At 40.0% G+C, this 21,557-nt stretch overlaps 1 protein-coding gene across 2 annotated transcripts in view; it reads right to left on the reverse strand.

Moving 5' to 3' along the window:
• Positions 1–5,116: 5,116 nt before the first annotated feature.
• The window catches only part of LOC134839467 (heterogeneous nuclear ribonucleoprotein D-like-B), a 393,489-nt gene continuing 377,048 nt past the window's right edge, over positions 5,117–21,557 (reverse strand). Inside the window, exons 2-8 of one of the 2 annotated variants that reach the window (XM_063855024.1) lie at positions 9,357–9,451; positions 8,706–8,746; positions 8,094–8,383; positions 7,471–7,611; positions 6,430–6,523; positions 5,936–6,205; positions 5,117–5,567 (exon numbers count right to left, since the gene is read on the reverse strand). In XM_063855024.1, the coding sequence (XP_063711094.1) occupies positions 5,230–5,567; positions 5,936–6,205; positions 6,430–6,523; positions 7,471–7,611; positions 8,094–8,383; positions 8,706–8,746; positions 9,357–9,436 (1,254 nt within the window). In that variant the 5' untranslated portion in view covers positions 9,437–9,451 and the 3' untranslated portion in view covers positions 5,117–5,229. Of the gene's footprint in view, positions 5,568–5,935; positions 6,206–6,429; positions 6,524–7,470; positions 7,612–8,093; positions 8,384–8,705; positions 8,747–9,356; positions 9,453–21,557 lie in introns of both variants that reach the window. The other variant, XM_063855025.1, reaches the window with a different exon arrangement.

The following is a 21,557-nucleotide window of genomic DNA, read 5'->3' on the forward strand; positions in this document are numbered from 1 at the left end:
AATTCTGAAATAAGAAAAAACTTATTTATTTGTCATGTTAATTTTGACTTAGTGAGTTGGATAGCCTTCAGTGTCCACTCAAGCTGAATATCTTTGAATGTTAAACTATAAAGATTTATATATTTTTGGAGCGCACATAGCTTAAATTATTGGTTCCGACCATTTAAAATAGGGGGAGGGGAATTTGTATTCGGGTTTTAGTTTTTCTTTTTTTCATTTTTTTTTGTTTTCCGCGCATAATCAGGTACCACAACTAACACAGAGCCGAAGCTGAGCTTCGTACCACTTCGGATACAGAAAGCCAACGAATCGTAAAACATATTTTAAAAAAAGCCAAAAAGAACAACATCCGAAAATTTCATATATTGGCCTGACAATGAAACTCAAAAAGATTGAAAATGCACAAAAAAATTACCGAGCGGTAACTATGCAGGCAAAACAGGGATAAAAAGCCCAAAACATTAGCGAGCGGTAACTATGCAGACAAAACAGTGATAAATAGTCATAAAAAATCCAACCGTGGGATTTTTTGAAATCAGAAAATGTAAAAACTTGGGAAGTTTTTGTCAGAAATTTGATGTGCCATAAATTTGAATCGATTGGCAACAACAATTCTCAGACATCACGAATTTAGACGAAGGGTAGCTCTGAGCTACGTCCAAACAAACTAAGACACTGAGTCGAAGCTTAGCTTCGCACCACTTGCGATACCAAGTGATCTATCAAAATGAATGAATAAAAAATCATGCCGAAATATTAGAATCCAAAACAAGCACGAAATAAACTAAACAATCGGTTAAAAAAGCCGAAAATACCTGAGCGGTCTCTTCAAGCCAAATATTTGATAATTCAAAACTACTTCAATATTTTTAGATCCACTTCCCCTCAGCGCACACAGGCACACAAAAAAACTTTTCGGATCGAAAAACGCAAGAAGAGGCAACTAAGTCGATATAAAACGAGATGAAACCTATTTAGTCGGAGGAGAAACAAAAAAAAGGAATATTCGACAAACCGAGTGGTAAAAATTCAACCAATCTAAAAGGTGCAGAGGTGAGCGTAAAAAATCTTTACCTTCAACCGACCCAAAATTAACTCACTAAGCCGATAACAAACAGGCGGAAAAAATTGGCATGAGGAAAGCTTTCAAGCGAAACAAAAAAAGGAAACAAGTCAAGCTAAATAAAAAATGCAAACTGCAGAAGTAAATCAAACACTAAAAGCAACATTAAAGAAAAATGTGCGCAGAAAAATACGATTCCAAGATGTGGCAACTAAGCCGACAAAAAATGAGCAGACAAATAATAGGCCGATAATTTGAAACATTTCCTGTTTGAAAAAAAAAAACAGGTCCTGGTCAGATTTGAACCCAGCACCTTTGCAGTTCCAGGCGTATTCGTTACTTCCAGGCTAAGTTGGCCGGGAACGCTAAGAAATTTGAAAACAATATGAAACTAAGTGCCAATAGAGATAAGCCTAGAAGTCCATATCCGTCCTGCGAACAAAGTTAATTACGAGAAAAAAAGCAGAGTACTCGAATGCAATAACCTTGCTTATCGCAAGGGTAACAAAAAAAATTTATCAAAAAAAAACTGGCAAAAAAACTGTTGCCTAATTCAATTTTTTCACTATAAAATTTGGGCAGGTATAAAAACGATAAATTGGTTTACGTAATTGAGGTGTTTCACTTTTATACCTGCCCAAACTTCATAGCGAAACAAAATGAAAAGCGTGTTTTTTCGCCACCATTTTTTAAAATAATTTTTTTTGGTCACCCTTGCAAATGAAATGCAAGTGAAACTTGCACTTGAATTGGAGCTGGAAAAAAATTACAGAGCGAGAGGAAAACAATAAGTGCACAAGAAACAAACAGCGAAAAAAAGTAATTAATAATCTGAAATACATAATCTCAGACCATGAGCAGAACAAGAACAAATTTTTTTAAGTTAAATTGTGATCCGATAGCGCTTTAGGGCTCCTTAAACCGAGTTACCGTACTAAAAATATATATAACCTATAAAGCACAAGAAGCAAACTAAAAATCAATTGACGAAAAAACTGATTGAAAATTAAACAAAGGAAAATGCGAATGAACTCATGACTACAATTAACTACGCACGCCAATAACAATATGATTAAAATAGCAAGCCGCTCAACAAGTATCGAGGAAAATATCCGAAGTAAGATTTACTGAAAAGATAAAAAACATGAAAAAATCCAACTTTGTACAAAAAGATCGGAGAAGTGATGACAAAAATTCAAACATACTTTGTCAAAATAGAATCAAGGTTGAAAAACGACTGAAAAAAAAATAAGGCAAATAAGCTCAAACGTAAAACTTCTTTCTAAACTCAAAAAAAAATAGATGCCTTGAAAGCTCTTTGATTTTCTAGCACAATTTCTGATTGGCGCTTTGTGATGAAAACTAATCCAATTTGAGAAAACTGGATTAACAGGTAAAATTTTTATTTCGCTAGGAAATTCAATAATTAAATTCCTTTTTCGAAACTAGAAGTCAATCATCATTTTCCTGATCGTTACACTTTCGCTTTACGATACCAGAGTTTTCCTTCCTTGTAAAAGGAAATCAACAGAACTTGAAACGAAATAAGTCAATATGCAAAAAATTCAATTTGAGCCTGAATTAATTTTTAAGACTATCCCTGAAAAAAAAACAAAAAAAATCATTGCGACCCATATAAGAGTTCAAACTATGTTCGTCGACTCTTAATAGGCAAAATACTTAAAATGCGTGTTTTTAAACTTACTATTTCGAACTTTGAACAAAGTTAGTTACAGGAAAAAATGTCTTGTACCCGGTTGCAATACCGTTGCCTTTCGCAAGGGTAATCGTTAGCATGGGTTAAAAGGCATATCAAATTAAAGCCATTTTAGATATGATTCGAACGACATAGAAAAATCACATCTTTGTCGAAACGGTTTTTAAGTCTTAATTCGAGCAAGTGAAGGCGATCTGCTAACAACGGTTATTTGAAAATTGGTTATATAGAATCAGAAAACTTAACTTTACACAGAGAAAAAAATGGTTTTAAGATTGCTTAATTTAGTGCTTTCATTAAGTGCTTTCTCGGCAAAATAACGTTTAAAAAAACCACTAAATTTAAGAAAAAAAATTCTTTTTCTTAAACAACTGCTTCCAATGATGCTTAATACACTATTTTTCTATGCGTTTGTATAATTATCTAATCACACCTAGCAGAAAAACACGACACTAATTTGAATAAGTTTTTTTGTAACTTCTTGATGAATTTGGTGAGATTATGTTATCCTTGTTGTTCCGACCATTGAAAATGGGGAGAAACTTTGTATACGGGTGTTTTAGTTTTTCTTTTTATTTTCCTGGCAAAATTAGGTACCACAAATAATCATCGGACTGGGTTGAGTGATATATCATATTAAAGCCCTTTCAGTAGTGATTCGAACCACAGTAAAACATTTCAAAATTTTTCCCAGTGTCGAGAAAAACCGGTTTGAAATTTTTGATTTTTCGTCTTAATTCGAGCGATTAAAGCAAGCGAGCAGGCTTACAACAGCTAAATTATGCCTAATTTAAGACCTTGTAACTTTATATTGAGCAAGTTAAACTCGTTTTAGGAGTTTTTTTAGCTTCGTTTTGGGAAACAATAACTTCAAAAAACTCAAAATGAAATGCGAAAATTTTTTTAAAAAATAATAATTTTTTGTTTTGTAATCATTTTTCTACAAAACTTTTGTCCCGCAATTCGCCTTATATTACTGTGACTGTCTAATATGACTAAATTATATTTTCACGTCAAATCCTTTCATCACACCAAGCAGAAAAAACTACACTAATTTGGAAAAAAACTTTCTAAACATAGATTTCTAAAGACCATGGTCGGAGCATTCTGTGCTAGTTGCACAGTAACCGGCTATCCTTGTTATATTTTTAACATAGAAGCGAAGTTGCACTTCGCATAAACAAGCAAAAATATGACCGATAACGTTACTGGGAAAGACTGAATGCATAAAACTTTGAGTCTACAAAATTTCATAAGTAACGCGGGCCAAATGAGAGTCTACATAACTGCTAAATGACGCACGCCAATTACGACGCATTAGCAGTACCAGTCAATTTGATTTTAAAAAATTACCAACTAACATACCTCAATTTATACAGCACTCTATGGAGCAGTAATAACATGAAAACATTAAACGTAATAAAAATGAATTTTATTTTTTAATATGAGATTTCTAAATAACCACAGGTGAAATATCTTTCCAAATTCAAGCTCAGCACAACAATACTCTTTGAATGATATTTTAAAAAATCCCGTCAAAAATGGCTAGTTAAGAAGTCGAAATTTGTCTGAAGAAAAAAAAACCACCTCGAGCACAAATATTCCCCTTCTTTCGTTACGAAAGTCGGAACAGCAATAGTCTGTGTGAATATCCTCAGCATTGGCTGCACTTAATAGCTGTTTATTGATCAAAGCGAATACTTTTCAGATGAACACATTTTGCCGGAACAATATTTGCGACTTAGGTTCAAAAACAAAAGAAAGTTCATACTATAACACAAGCTCTGCTTGTGTAAACAGTGGTGCTACGTCCCCATTCCAACTCGAAAGATCGGAGGTTTGAGGCCAACCATTATCTATGCTCGTAATTTGAAGCACCGTTGTCCAGCCTAGATAAATAAGCAAAAAAATGCTTGTATACTTAATCAGATACACAAAAGCGGTTCTCCGTAATTATCTGAACAGATCGTTAAATTGGTCTTTTCTCTCGTGGCTTAATGGTCTTAAATTAAAGTTGCAAAAACGATATCAGTAGTTTATGAAGATTTGTTACAAAAATAGACTTTCAATAGATAGAACAAAGTACAGCACAGTAATAGTACTTACTTATTTGTTGTAACATATACCATCTAATATAGAAGGTGGACAATGACTATGAAATAGCCTTCTGCAAAAAATTTTAATCAAGTTTGGTGCAAGGTAAATAAGACGACAGGACATCAAGACGACATGGCCATTAGAAGACTAAATCAATTTGTAGTCCTTTGGTATGTAAAACCTGTTTCAGAAGAAAGGCACGCTAATCTTGTAGCGACTTAAGTAATTGCCATGTTTTTCTTTGATCTCTACTAATTATCTTCTTAAATTCTCTGATGACATGACTGTCGTTTTAAGAGTTGTCGTCTTATTTGACGGAAAACATTCAATTCAGGAATTTGAACGTTATTTTCTAGAACTCTTTTTTAATCATTGCCTGTTGCCCATTTAATCCTCCGCGGCCTCCCATGTTACTATTCTGGTTGAAATTCCCTCCTCCTCTTCCGCCACCCCTTCCGTATGACCTTTCTTGGCGATGTCCAGACCCCCCATAAAACCCGCCCCCCATATTGTTTCTTCTGTTATTCGGGGATGTCATGTTATTGCCCATGTAGTTATGATGGGGTGTGGAGTTGTAGAAGCCGCCCGGGTTCTGAACAGGCATTCCACCATGCAGGTTGTTCATGTCCATAAAATTGTTGCCGCCCATGTTTCGCATTCCGCCTCCTCCCATGTTCATATCACGGGCACCTTAACACGAAACATTCATGAGAAAGTCCGGATACACGGTCAACATATACCCGCTGAGAGAACTTTCCTCGTGTCAGAAAAACCTAATTCCTAAAAGTTTTGATAGCTAATCAGAATTTACACAGTAATCCAACATTTGAAAAATCAGGAAAATCCGTCAGTTTTGAAGTAAAAAAAGGCGTTGATTGGTTGAAAATTTTCGTGAATTCAGTCACTAATCATGCGAATATCCACCTAGTACTTTTTATTTTTTGATTTTCAGGATCGCCATTTGCATTTTCTGACCTAAATATACGGGTCTGCTTCTTCCGCTTTTTGTAACTGACTAAAATCTGCGAACAACCAAATTTTTCGGAAATGATACTTACCAAACGACTGGTTAGACATGCCACTGTAGCCATTAAACCCCCCGAATTGATCCATCTGGTTGTTGAATCTAGGCCCCCCTCCGAAACCCATATTCATAGGGTCAGCTCCCCATTGTGGAGGAGCTCCCATATTCTGCGGACCCCTCATCGTATGCATGTTGGGAGACTGCTGGTATCCCATCATGCTGCCCATTGAGGAACCATCGAACTGATTCATGAATCCTGGGTTGCCATAGCCCATGTTTTGAGAACCTCCCATTCCGTATGGAGCTGAACAAGACAAACATGATTCAACAAATTCTTATCTTAGACAATTTTATGAAGAATGGTTTTTGAGAATAAATTTTCGTGCAAACAGAAAAAATTTTCCGTGCAAACACGTCACCTTCGAAGTAATATTTGAATGACATTTTGACCAATAGGGTCGAATGTCGGATTAAAATTACCACAAAACTAAGAATGAATGCACCAATTAACTTGTATTAGATGCTCACCAAATCGCTGCTTGTGCTTTCTCACTAAATCAGGAGGACCGCCTTTGGACACCGCTGCACCGGAGTGTTTGACATCAAACTTCTTTGCCTCAACCTAATCAATGTACAAAATCAACAAATAAAGTAAGTGAGCAACAAAAACTATCTGGCAGAAAACAGAAACTTGAGGTTTGAGATGCTTAAGGATATCTGGATGTGTTCTCACTTATTTTGGTTGCTGGTTAAACTTCGCAACGTTGTAAGAAATAAATTCAACTGCGAAAGTATATTTAGCTATTAAACACATCAATTAACGAACTATTGCACAAATTCTTAAGCATCACTAAAGCAGAAACACTTTACCGTCTAAACTGGAATGTGTAACCACCAGCAGTGAAATCTAAAAAGAAACAGTGGGATCATTTCAGTTTTCACGCGAATGTCACTTCTAGAAGATTCTAGAATGTCTTCTTCCAAACTCCCGCAGTCATCCATGTTGGGCTAAAAGAAAATCTATCATTCAGATTGCTTCTTGAGCATTTGCTTAGATTCCAGATTCATGTCGATATTGAAGATTTGTCCTCGTATATGTAGATTATATGTCAACGTAATGAGGGTTCCATCTTTGCTTTTGGGTTCGAAGCAGCTACATATAACCATCTTCTAACTAATTGCATGGGTACTTCTTCGTGACGATTCTTCGGTACATGATGTAAAGATGAGCGTTTAGTTTATATGCAACTAATATATTCTTGGATAATGCTCATCTCTAGATTTCATGATTGCATAAAGACTTCTTTTTATCCAGAGAAGATACAAAAGTAAAGCATCAAGTTGCATGTATCAGGTTCGTGTGATACTAACAGCACCTTAGACCAGTAAAGACCTCAGTTCAATTATAGAAAATAAAATATCAATTGTTACATAAATGAGGTCTGAAATTTCATGAAATTGGTTTTAGTACAAAAAACATGAATCCTTTCTTTGTTGGAACTACATATATTTTATGAACTTCATATATGTTATGAAAGATTTAATTGAAAAAATCAATAGTCAGCTTACAGTTGTGGTACCAATTGTATGTGAGCTGTCAGCAGACGCATCAATTGCAGCTTGTTCACTGTCAAATTCGATGAAGCAGTACTCTCTTCTACTGAAAGTATTGTCATCATTTGTGTAGACTGGCAAATCAATATTCGTGATCTGCAAAAAATCGAGGAAGCACATTAGAAGGAACTTGTTCGACACTTTAAGGAGAGTACTAAGCTAGACTACCAGTAAGAACATAATTTCACCTTACAGTGAAGCCGTGGTGAAAAGCGAACAGAGGAAACATAATATTGAAAGACTATGAACCCTCTTTACCCAAACTTGCTTGAGGAAAAATATATTTGGCACGAAATTTTTTGGTTGTGCAACCTTCAACATTAAGAAAACTTGTTATTTTAATTTAAAATTTAGAGGGTTTTAAGGAATCGTTGCTCTTTTAAGAAGATGTTCACAAAGAGAAGCTCACAGGAAACAACAGCTTAAATTCTGCATTACGAAAAAAAAACTCTACAAAATTAAGAGGGTTTTAAGAAATCATTGCTTTTTTAAGAATAACTGGTAACTAGCTACCTTATCTTTACAATAAGAAGCTCACAGGAAAAAAAACTACCAAAATTATGCGTTACAAGACAAACCTCTCCAAAATGCCCAAAGTATTCTCGTAGCTCTTCCTCTGAGCAAGCTTTCGAGTTCTTGACAAAAATCTTCCTTGGTCTTGCTTTTCCATTTGTGTTCTCAGACCTCGCTCTTTTCGGGTCAATTTTGCGATTGTTCAGGACATGAGAACCAGATTGCATCACTTTTTCCACACTCGCAGTCTCCATATAAATGATGAAAGCAAAGCCCCGAGGTACTCCATTTCTGTCTCTTTTCATTGCAGCTTCTTCAACTGCGCCAAATCTCGCAAAATAGCGCAGTAGGTCTTCTAAAAAATGATTGAATCCATATTGAATTCAAATTATTTCTCTGATTCAAATATCTTTGTTCGTGCACTGTTTTTCTCAGATGATGTGCTTTTCTTTTAATCATAAAGGTGCAGAATAATCAAATGAGTGGTCTATGTCAATTTTGAACATACTTTACACGCAAATTCGATTTTCAAGCAAATTTGAGGCAAAATTTTTGACAAAATAACATCCGCATCTTGACAAAAGAAAAGCCACCTCTTCGATTTGGCAGAATAACAGCCAGCTCTTCTTTTTAATATGAAACTCTTTGCTTCAGAAAATAAGAAGACTAATACAGACCATCAGTAGTATTCCAACTGAGACCGCCGACGAACAATTTCCTGAAAAATTAAAGTGTGCTGCGACCAGTCAAAGAATCACAATTGAGTAGAAACAAAGATGAGGTCCCATTTGTACCGAGGTTCATTTGTACCAAAATGAAAAAACGGTCCCATTTTTACCAAATTTATTCAACTCAAAAACAGCCGAATAGTGACCGCCGCAGTCGCACCAGCGTGTTGCGAGCTTGCTAACATAGTGTAGGACTATATACAAAAATTAGAGCAGGTTATCGCCGCAAAGCGGCGACGCGCGCAAAGCCCGCCCACCGGCGACCTTAAGCCAAGAGCCTAAAATAATCGGCTTAGTAGTCTTTGGCCAATTGAATATTTTTAGTACTAATGGGATTGATTTTTAATTTTGGCACATATGGGACTGATTTATCGTTTTGGTACTTGTGAATACCCACCAGAAACAAAAGCTCTTTCTCTTTCATTGCCCTTTTTTGGCAAACGAAAAGCCATGAAAAAACTATTGGTGTTTAGGGATATAAAATATTTCCGATTGCAATGTAATACCTCTCTTCCCCTTACTTAATGAAACTTAATAAAAAGTAATAGTAAAATTTCTTGCGTACATTTTTTTCATATAACTCAAAAAATTAATTGGTACCTTTCATCATCCGCTTCGTTAAAACGCTTCTCGATTTCCTGTTGACTTCTGTCATTTGTGAAATTCGCATATTGCGCCATTATTAAACAAAACTCTGAAAAAAAGAGAGTCACTATTATTAAATTGCTCATGCCATGAAATAACCAAAAATAACTTTGCAACTAGAACGTCACTACTATAAGATTACTCAATGAGGACAACCTTTTACCAGAAAACTAAAACAAAAGCCTTTTAATAGGCTACTTATACATGATAATTTGGAAATATACTAGTGGAAAAAAATAAGCGCAAAGTTTTCAATGTTCTTTTGGACATTTATTTCGATTTTCAGAGTTTTGCATAGACCACAAGAAAATGATCAGAATTACCGTCTATGAAATAAATAATTAAGTCAAAAGTATCATAGTAACCGAGGTTAGTCAGGAAACCTCCATCACATATTCCAGTCAAAATCCTAGGAATTTAATAGAATATTCTAGATATGGAAGAGTAAAGTACACTTGTGGACAAAATTAAGCGCAAATTTAGGTTTTTTTCTTTTAAAAAGCCTAACTTTAAAGATCATTTTGCGACATTCGACCAGAATGACCTGAAAATTCATGTCATGAAAGAATTTTAATTCGCGCAGTTTTGGCGTGCGATATGTTGATATTGACGACTAACGTGATTGTTCGACGAATTGAACGAATTGGGAGAGGTCAGTTTTGACTGAAATGCTAAGCTGTAAAAATTCGTTCGGAAATAAAGACACGTCACGACCTTGCAATTTCGTGACGAATGCAACCGCAAAAATCGGAACGATGATTTTCGTGGGAGAACCAGTAAAAACGCTGAACTAAGCAGATAGAAAAAAAAGAAGAGCGAGCTTGAAAACCCGAGAACATTCCAGGAAGTAACGATTGGGCTTTCACAATCGTTACTGTGCTGATTTCATAAAATAGGAAGCCTGCGAATCAGGAGTGAAACCCTTCCTGGTATTGAAGAGAGAGATTATTTGGTGCAGATCATAAATTCGGAAAAGTATCGAAAGACAGTAAAATTTATTGAACAATTTTTAGCTTCACGAAATGTCTTGTATTGAACTAAACTAACATCAGATTCATCTTCAGATGATGAGAAGCTAGGAAATGAGGGAAAAGGTCGATCCATCTCCAAAGGATATGATGATTTTATCTACTGAACAAAAATCACAATAATAAATCAGTAGTAGTCCTGTTTTTAGGAGTGACCTCGTAGTCTGGTGATACTGAGACCCAGCCAGGAGCTCACTACTTTGCATATAACTAAGTTGATTTGCGCGGTTTTGCCGATAGCCTTTAAGTTGTAACAACTTCGTCGATGCAATGTTAGTGGACTGCACATTGAACTGGCTTGGTAGAGATAGTTAAAAGCATGTGAAGCTGTGTTTAGACGCTAGTCAACCATTTCATCAATCGCTTTTTTTCGTTCATATGTGCATCCGGGCGAATCTTAAATTTTGGACGATATTTACTTAGAATTTCAACAAAACTTTTCTATCGACCGACAGCAAATGATCAGAAGTACCTTCTGTGAAAGCCTCAAACTTTAATTTGAAGCACTTGCCAGTTTTTTTTGCGGGTCTGAACATTTCAGTGTTCATCATCCGAACTGAATTTATAAAAATTCCTGAAATTGTGCGAAACAGCTGAATTTAGTAAAGTTATCATACTAATTCTTTTACAAATCTCGCTGAGAATGTTTCACGTCGCATGAACAACTTTTAACTCCATTTATTCAAGAGGGATTTCACTACCTTGCAAACCCTAGCGCAGACGAAGAGAACTGGCATTTTCAGGCCCGGAAAAAAAGAGCTAAATGCTTCAAACTTAAAATTGAGCCTTTCAGAGAGGGTAGTTCAGATCATTTGCTGTCGGTCGCTTCGAAAACTTTGTTGAAATTCTAAGTAAATTTTGTCCAAAATGTCTTTAAAATTAGGTTTTTTAGTCGGAAAAAACTAAAATTTGCTTCTAAGTTTGTCCACTAGTGTATAACGTGGATAGAAGTAAAGAGACTCAGATAGTTGGGAATCAAACCAATCAGATTGCCAAAACTAACACCTGCACAGAATAAACCGGAGTCGAAAGAAACTCAAAACGATTGACCCGGAATGAGGCTACTGGTGTGTCAAATCCTTATACAAAGCTGCGCTTTTGCTCCCTTGGCCCTTTATATAAAAAATTTCTTCGATGTAGTTTTATCCTTAAAAGTGCCGAGTACACAGGCATCTTAATTGGTATCACACTTAGCAATGTAATCCGGGTCTAAAAAAGACAAATTTCCTCATGTGCACTAAGTTTTACATTAGAGAGAGTTTTTTTCGATTTAGCGGAATATATAATCACTGTTTATACAACGTCAAACATTTTCAGCGAAAAAAATCTAATTAAAGTTTGAAAATTTTTAAATAGCTCGGCTGTTTCTTACTTTTCCATGCTGATTTACAAAACTTAGCATAGATGAAGAAATTTTAAATTTTCAGACACAGATTACATTGGTAAGACTTTGATAGCATACTTTGTTTACTTCATAGAGAGTAGCCCTGATCATTTCTTCGTGGTCTATGGAAAAGTTTTGCAAGAAAATGTGAAGGTAAAGTAAATGTTAACCAAAAAGGACTTTAAAAACAAGCATATTGGAGAGTGAAAACTTCAATTCGCGCTCATTTCTATCTTGTTTTTTTTTCCAACGAGTATGAAAGCGCCGTTGTCTACTAGAGACCGCATTTTATGAAAAGGGCCCAGTCGTCCAGGTACGGACCATAAAGAGCCTGGATTTTGTTATAGGAAAAAGTATCTTTTAGAACAAATTGGCATCTGAAGGGAAAGTACAATGTTAGCAAATGCAGTTGGAAAAAAGGTTGCGTTCAGTCTTGCCAAAAAAGAACAAACGGAGAATATGATCGCTGAAGTGTATAAAGACTATTTTCTGAATAAGTATCGAAGACTTTTGCTCATGGAGACTGACCTTGTATATCAAATTGAAGAACTCAACAAAAATTCAATTGAACTTTGGAGAAACTGGAGTTCGGAAAAAAGCATTAACGAATATATTGATCGAAAGGACATTGAAAGAAGAGGCTAAAGAGAGTGTACCGAAATTATTTTTAAAAATTCGGTTGGCTGCGTAATGACACGTAACAACGTATTAGAAAACCAAATTGGGAAATGCTGTGCTTTTTACGCTCCATTGATCATCGGATTCAAGACGGATCAGCCAACTCTGTCGCCTTTACCAGTAGATACCTCAGGAGAAAAATGAGCCTGCCGGTGGTGATATACTTCCGGGACGTGCTGAAGAGGGGGATTGCGCCCGGACGACTATCTGGAAAGAAATGACACAATCTTGAGCTACATTCCCAGCTATGGTAATATCTTCGAAAGGATCAAATAGTCTTTTCTGAATACCTTGACGCCAGAGAAGTGGACTTCCATTCTATTTGAGTTCAACCGACAAGTGAACAAATAGATCTATTTGGATGAGTTCAAAGAGCAGAATTCTGGGAGGTTGTGGTGGATTGATGACAGCCTGTCTTGATAGCAGCGGTACTGGACATCAAAGACTAAGAGTCCATCCATCCCAACGGCTGTTCTCTAGGGATAAGGCTTGAATGACGCTGGAAGACTTAGGTAAGTGTTAAGTGAAGTTAGGGATTAAGAGTCTGAATAGCGTTGACATGTTGGCACATGCATGATTGTGATAATGCTGGTTTGAGCTTAGCCAGGAGGAGGGATGCTACGAGCCTCGTTAGATTATTAATGTTCGTGACTGTAGACGCTTTTATTTGGATTTGTCATCAGCCAAAAAATAATGAAGAACAATGCGCGGGAAAAGAGGACCTCGAGTTTTGTTCTAGATGATTATCAGACTGGTTGAATCAAAGGGAACAACCACTCAAACGAGTTAATCAAAAATCTTAGCAAAATAGGCAAAATCAGCTGTAACGACGTGCATTGCCCCCTGATGGAGGCACAAAACTATTGCAAACCAGTGAAGAGGGTAGTCGAATATCAGTACGTCTCGGGAAACATGGGAGTATCCAACAACCCATCTTAAGCACCGAGGCATGCAAAGTCTATCTCAACTTTGAAATCTCCGAGTTTCTGGAGTTTTGGATGGAAAAGATAATAAAGTTTGTCGTTCTGTAGAGAGAGAGAGAGAGAGAGAGAGAGAGAGAGAGAGAGAGAAATAGAGAGAGAAAGAGAGAAAAGTCAGGAGAGAAAAGCTAGGATTGTTGCTAGAGAAAGACTAGAAAGTCAGCTGTGTCATTCATTGGGAGAAGAAAATTGCGTTGAGACTAGTTGGAGAAGAAAACTGTCTGACCACAAACTTAGAAAGTCAGGAACCTGCTCAAGCCATCATGGTGTCCACGCCCTCAAGCTATTCTGAACAGCAGGAAAACTGAATAAATCAAGCTGATACCCGGAAGGGACGAAGACTTGGGAAATCTGAGTGTAGTCCACAAACTGATGCTACCCAACCAAATAAAAGCAAACGACGCAGATGAGAGAGCAATGGTTTGGAATCAAGCACAATATAGTCGAGAATGACTTATGTTGGACGTAATGTTTTGCGTAAGAGCTTGCGTCAGGTTTCAATCGCTCCAGAGCAAAAGTCTGGCTGGATGGTTTGGCGACATAATAGAGAAAAACTAGAGTGACGTGCATACTCTAGCAGATTGCTAGGCCAGTACGGCTGTGAATTCGGACTCGTCATTGAGATTCCTTTCGAAGATTTGTAGTCTGGCGACTCTTTAGTTGCCAGCGCTCAAGCGCCACCTAGATTTTGAGTTTAGCGTCCAACCCGGGTCAGGAGTGTTTCAGATAAAACAAAAAATACTCCTATTTTTTTGTTTTATTCAGTGGATCTAGAGGCTGACTTGGTCTTCCATCTGAGCGATGCTTATGGCTTACCAACCAATGCAAAATCTCTGGTAGGATCCGTTACGGCGAGCTATTGCTAAAAACAGTTAACCTATGTACATGAGGGTGATGGAAGCTACTCATCACTACCATGGCTTGTCGAAAAAAATAGCGGGAGTAATGCCCTAGAAAAGATTCAAAGATCTGAACGAGACATGAAAAAAGGAACTCTGGACTTACAAAAATACATTGGTGACTTCAAAAGGGTAACTTCCCAAAAGATGCTCCCGCAGTAGATGAAAATGACTCATTCTGAGCGAAAAGATGAATTTTGAGTCGTTGCTTGAGGCCCATGCAAAAAAAAATTTTGGAGCCTCAAATTGACTCACGGAGACTACCCTTGTCACTGTACCGCTCAGACGTTCTAGTATGCAGAGAAGAGCAACCTGTGCTTAATCTGGGTATTTAACATTCGCCCGGAAGTACATAACGACGGAAAAAAAGCTAATTTGTAAAACGACTTGCTAGCATCTAAACACATCTCTATACATGCTTTTCACCGTCTCTGCCAAAGCCAGTTCTGTGTGGTCCTTTTAACATCGGGTCGACAAAACGTTACTGTTTCCGGTTTCGGCCAGAACGTTCAGATTAACTCAATTACATGCGACAGTAGTGAGCTCATGGCTGGGTCTCAGTATCCCCAGACCACGAGGTCACTCCTAAAAAACAGGGCTACTTATTTATTATATCACTATTGTTTTTGTTCAGTAGATAAAACTCATCATTCGCATCGGAGATGGATCAACCCTTTCCCTCAACTCCTAGCTTCTCATACTCTGAAAATGAATTTGGTATTAATTAAATTCAACTCAAGACTTTCCGGGTAGCTAAAAGTGGTTAAAATAGCGAGTTACAGTTCCCTCCCGAGACCCTTCCGGATTCTTGAATTCTGACGAAGAGCTGTTTTGTCTCTTTACAAAAGGCTGGTCACGACGTTCCAACACCCTTCCTGGTTCTCGGGGTTCGCTTTGTCTCGATTGTAGCGGCACAATCGTTACAACTCGGAATGGCCGTAAATCATGTAACATTCGTCTACTGCAGTCACACATGAGGCTTAAGAAAAATAGGCCCTATAACCACTGGCTCAAGGGTCAGGGACACCATCTCTTGTGTTTTTCTACCTCAAGAACGGTCGGAGCCAGTTCAGTTCGTTTGTGACATGAGACTACGACCCGTTACAGCTTAAAGGCTACTACTAAAATATCCCCCACTCTAGAATTAGAAACGTCCCCATACTTAGGTCTCTAGATACCCAAAATACATGAACGCCGTTAAAAACCGGGTTGGAACAATCCGTTAAGTTACTTTTTATTAGACAGTGGAACTTTGATCCATTTCAGGTGGATCAACCTAAAACTCGCCTTACCTCAACATAACAATCATAAAACACACTCTAGAATTTTAAATTTGTACTCACATAGTAGCACGCTCAAGAAGTGGGAAATAATCCAGTCGGTAATTAACTCAAGAATTAAATAACGTAACTAAATGAGTCTAATGTTTTATAGTTTTGACAATGAGAACGAGTTTATACTCTAGACAATAGTTTCCTTGTGAACCATTAGGACACTCAAGCTGTCCACCTTTCCACCGAAGGTTCACTCTAGTCCAGTTCCGAATAATACTCCAGTCGTTATAATCCAATTCGAGGGAATGCTCTCGTCTCTGTCACAGATGGGACAGCTCTACTCTCGATTATGATAGTGATGGAAATTGCGAATAGCAATTTCCTACTGCTTTTTCTTACAACTTTCCCGCGTGTGTGTCTCTATCGTTCTGAAATTATTCTGATTTCTTTTTTTTTTTTCAGTTATCGCGAGAAAATCGTGCATGACAGGTTCCATTCGAAATTTTGAAAAATTAAATTTCACTCCAAAATCAAGTGTTTTTTGCTTCTCTCAAGGTCAAACTTCCAAATATGACCGACTGGCACATACTCCCCGGACTCGAGATCGATGTCCTCATCGCGCGCTGTCTTCTGCCATTGAGTCCCAGAAAAACCGAGTGTTGCTCAAGATACAGTGCCAGTGGTCATTTACAGAAGTTTGCAGCAGACTTAAGCTTATCTACACCCCAAAATTCACAGCCATTTAAAATTTTCACACTATTGCTAAACAGCAACCAAAATCTGCATACACCTGCACCCTTGAATTTTCGCTTTTCAAGCCAATCATTTTAAAATCTCTTTTGTCCTATTCAATCAGGAAATTGTCATGCAGCATTTCGATTTATATAATAAATATAGTATATTAGTAACAATATTTGCTTTGTTAAAATTTCTTTTTCGTGAATCCAAGTTTCACTCGGATCCACGCTCAAGCCCCCCTTCCCTCTCAAGACTCAAGATCCATCCGATTTGCCCATTCATCTCGTACTCTTCGCCTTAGAGGTACTACATCCTGAAGTGCTAGATGCGGCAAACTGTCTCAACAGTTCCTCTTCATCATCGGAACTAATCACAATCTCCTCCCAAGCCTTCAGCTGTTCATAGGATCGCATCCATTCTCTCTGCTCCTGCAATCTCTTTGCTTGGTTGGGTAGTGCCTTCACCCTAGCTTCTCGGTTCAAGCAAAAGGAGTTGTGCAGGCTCAAGCTCACGTTCTTCGCCAGGTCTTCCTCTAGTATCGACTCCCTCGCTTTGGTATTGTCTCTAGACATCTTACCCACTCTTTTCCATCCTGTCGTGATCGCAGGGTTCTCTTGAAAGCTTCCGGCCCAATCTCGGCCTGGAACTGTCGATACTCCTTTCTCCTTTTGATGTTTTCTCATGTGATCTTTCGTTGTCATGTACAACCAAGACGTCAGTGTCGCCCGAAACCATGGAAAGTACCTCAAGCGATTCCATACGTGCCTGACTTCCGTCGGTATGGCGAATACTTTGCACGCAGTCTCAAACAACTCGAGTCTCCTGCTGTAGTCTATCGCATATATTGACTCAGCCGTTGGCGTCGTCGCCTCCCGATACTTCGTTATATTCTCTTCTATCCATCTCAGAGCTAACATCGTACTCACTACTAAGAGCGTCACCTTCTGCCGGTGATCCGGTAGTCCGATCGACCGAATCTCTTCCACATCCCACACCAGGCAAAGGTTCTTGTGATCTGGATACCACACCGTTTGTGCCAAACAGTGGCATGGGCATTCCCCATGAGAGATCTCAATGCTCCTGAGATTACGCTCCCCTGAGGCTTCCAAGAGAGGCTCAAGCTCCATCATTTTCTCGTGCATCGTGTCGTTGTCTTCCAGGTTCGGAGTACTTCCCACAGGTTTCCCGATCACGTTTTGTCTCTCGTGATCGCTTGTGTTTTCTCTTTCCAACTTCAGAAGATCTTCTCCCCAGATTTCGCTTAAGTCATCTCTCAATTCTTTTGGTACTGTCCCTTTGATTTTTCTCAACAACTTGTGCGAGTGATGCGACATCCGAGCCAACCTCACGCACTTGGGCACTGAGAAGGCCTTGTCCACCAGTATTCTCTGGCTGGACACTTCCACCATCGCCATGTGTAGCGGGTAGTGACTTCCGCACAAGTTGGCCATCATCGACCCTATCAGCGATTTCGCGTTCAATGGCAAGCCATAAGCCTCGCTCATGGGAAATCCCATTTCCGCCTCAAGACCAACCTTGCAGCTCCGGATGTGTTTTTGAGTCACCTGCAACACCCCGGGCCATGATTCTACGCTCAACGCCGTCACTAAATGATGTTCAGATTCCAGTCTCTCCAGTGCCTGCAGACCACACATTCTCGAGAAGAATCCGAGAGCTGTCGCTATATTCACCGTGGTTCTCGCGTAACATTCCGCTATTATTTGCACTTCACTTTTCTCCCTTTCTGTGATGTCTTCGAACCAAGTGACCAGGTCTTCTTTTTGAAACGACAGTATTCTGACGCATGACCGTCCATCGCAGATGTGCTCTCCGTTCCCACACGTCGAATCCAGACAGCTACCCGGCTCCAATTTCTTTGCTGACCCGGGGTCGCTCGTCCTTTCGCTTGGCTCTTGCATCTGGGGCGTGATTAGCTTATGTAGCACACTCAACTTCGCCAGATCTTCATCTTCCGTTGGTGCTAACCTCACTCGCTCGGTGGTTTCCTCGATTAGACTCGCATGGGGATGTGGACACCAGGAGGGTCTTAGTAGCTTCCATATCACTCCCAAGTTCGTGGTTAACAAGCCATTTCCACCGCCCATGTTCACTTCAACTCTCTTGTTTGAGCGCGGTATGCTTATCACCTCTGGTGTTTTCTCAAGAATCAGGCCCAGGCTCGGCCCCTCTTTTTCCACCGCGTCTATTTCCATTATTCTTTCTGTCCAAAACTTCAGTAGCTCCGCTACCTCATGGTTTCTGTGGGCTCCTCCAGCTTCCGAGTCTAAGAAGGGATTGTAGGCTATTCCCATCACTCCAGACACATATTGGTATCCCCCCTTCTCACTGAGTCTCGAGTACTGTTCTGACGAGGCCAGGTTACGGTGAACATCATGTTCTTCCTCGAACTTCTTATTAGAGAACCTCCGTACCTCGTCCAGCTTTCGATGGTTCTCTAAGGATAGTCTGGAACCATCTTCTTTCTCTATTCCTGTACTCTGATATACGTTCAAGATGATCGTTGAGACTCTTTTCTCCATGGTTTTACTTCCACTTGCTCTCTGGTGGCATGCCAGGATGGTGCTATCAGACATCATTGACATTATCCATCTCAAGAAACATGTGGCATCTTTTCTTCTAGCCAGGCTCAAGCCTGAATTGTCCCTGGCCACGTGTTGCATCAGTGCCTGATACACCTCTAGCTTCTTGCTTCCCAACTTCAGCCTGTCATACGAGGTCAATGTCTCCAACTCTATTCCCACCAGACTCCAGGTGAATATTAATTGTCCCGCAGTTCTAACGAAGGGATTCGCCATTAGTGGCGGTGCTGATGAGGATGTCCTCATCGCCTCTTCAAAATGATCCTTCAACAAACTCTGCCAGGACCTCTTCAGATGACTTGCCATCTCTATCTTATTAACCTCGGCTTTTTGCTGGGTGGCCCAATTGCGTCGCTTGCGAGCTATTCCACTGTCCAACTTCTTCAAGCAGTCCTCCATTTCCTTCAATGTTTCGAGGGCCACCCACCACGTCCGGGAAGTGTTCCTCGTCTTGTTCCTCTCCAATGGATCACTCGTCACTTGTTTGCCCATGTCCCGATGTGCCTTCGAGATCCATTCTTTGCCGATCTCCACTTCCCCTACCTGTCCGTTCGTTGAACCTCTCTTCACGTTTATCTTCTGAGGCTTGAAGTCTTCTTCTGACGTCGAACTGGCGGAAACCTCTATTTCCTTTTCTACTTCAAGTGGTTTCCTGAGCTCCGAGCTGTTCTTGTATGCCGCCGTCTTGCATCGAGCCAAAACGATGGGCGCCGTCTCTCTCAAGTTTCCTTCCGAAACAGCATCCACTGAAGGACTACCCCATCCTTCCACTTCTCTCTTCCTCTTGCGAGTCTTCACATCTCTGCTCGAGGGTGTTGTGGCTATCATCATTGATTCGACCTCTCCATCCACTCCTTCCAACTCTTGCCTCCCCCCTGCTCGAGCCTTAAGGATATTAGTACTTTTAATCATATTACTAGTCCCAACCTTATCCCTTTTTATATCATCAACCATTTTATCCACAGTTTTTTGTTTCAGAGTAGAGCTGTCCTCACATTTCTCTTTTCTAGTCTTCGATCGTGCGTTCCTCAGCTCCACTAGCTTGTTCAGCAGCTCTTTTCTTGCTTTCTCATCCAGACCCGTTCCTATCAGGAGCGGTTCCCCGAACCTCACTACTGCGTCCCACAGTTCCTTCTTGAACTTGTCCAGCGTCGTCTCGCTGCCCACTTCTCGATTGAATTCCTCCAGGAATTCCTGCCAAGCGTCATCCTCGAGAGATCCCAAGAATATGTCCCTGTTCCCTTCGAACGTGTTCTTCTCCCTTTCCTCCGAGCTCAAGAGTAACATCCCCATATTGAAGGTCTCACCTGCCAATGGCAATTCCAGATCCTTCCGGGGAGACGGGATCAGGGGTGGTGTGGCAGTATCTGCCCACTTCTCCTCGCTCAAATCTTTCAACAGCTCTTGAGTGGTGAGCTCCTCCCCTGATGGCCCTGGTTCAGGCGTATTCCCCACTTCCATGTCTTCACCGGCTTCACTGAGAGTTTCATCCATACTCTCTTCTTCTGACTCATGTCTCCTTCTCTCGAGAATTTTCTTAAATCGGTCCTCGACGGGTCCGCTCCTCTTGTCTCCAGGTGTGTCCACGGACAGTGGTGATGGTGTCGTAGGATCCAGCTTTTTGTATTCCGTCAGTGCTACATACAGTTGACCTGCTGCATCTAGTTCTGTTCCTTCCTGTCTTATTTCCACCTGTTCCAAGCCATAGGGCGCCTTATATTTTCTCGTGGCAAATTTCATGTCGTCCACCAGTGCGACGTGCCCCTCCATCACGATCATCCTGCCATCATCCCATATGGGTAACATGTTCTCAAGTCCCTCCTTCTCAAGAGTTCTCAAGACCTTCCGCACCTCATACCCTGGGGGCTGCGAACCTCTACTCTTTTTCGCTTGCGTCGTCCACGAATTTACCTTCATCTCGCTGGTATGGAAGTAGACCGCCGCCGTGTAGCCAATGAACAGGGGGTCCCAGCCATCAGTGAAATCCTTCTGCATTTCCTCCGTCGTCATCCTCGCCATTATGGAGGGAACTACCAAGGGACTATTCATTCCTAAGGTCATCCTCCTGACTATTGGGAACTCAGGCATGGTGGCCGGGAGGATTTCTTTCTCCATTATGGTCTCCAGCTCCCTCTTCACCAGTGCGAAGCACTCCTTCCAGGCAGGAATTCTCAAGATTTCTCGTCCGTCCGCCGTCAATGGGTTCAAGTTCCAGAATTTGGGATACATTTCAATGGGACCCTCTCGCTTGCCTCCCATTCTACATTGCATTTGCCCCCTGAAGTTGTACACTATCAGCTCGGCATCTTTCACCTTTCCAAAGAGTACCGTGTTGCTCATTCGCCCTCTGAGCACCTCCTGCTGACACCAATTCAACGCCGTCCCATCCAGCATACTGATAAGGCTCAAGTGCGTTACAGAGTGACGATACGTTGTCACCAGGGGGTCTGGGAACGCGTACGTCACTGCTGGACCATAAATACAGGTCACCACCTCCTCTAGGCCCCGGATTATCACCATTGGGTCCGACCTCATTGCCAGGCATAGGTCCGTCAGCAGAGGCATCCCTCTGTTC

This window comes from Symsagittifera roscoffensis, chromosome 2, assembly GCF_963678635.1.
Source record: "Symsagittifera roscoffensis chromosome 2, txSymRosc1.1, whole genome shotgun sequence".
NCBI lineage: Eukaryota > Metazoa > Xenacoelomorpha > Acoela > Convolutidae > Symsagittifera > Symsagittifera roscoffensis.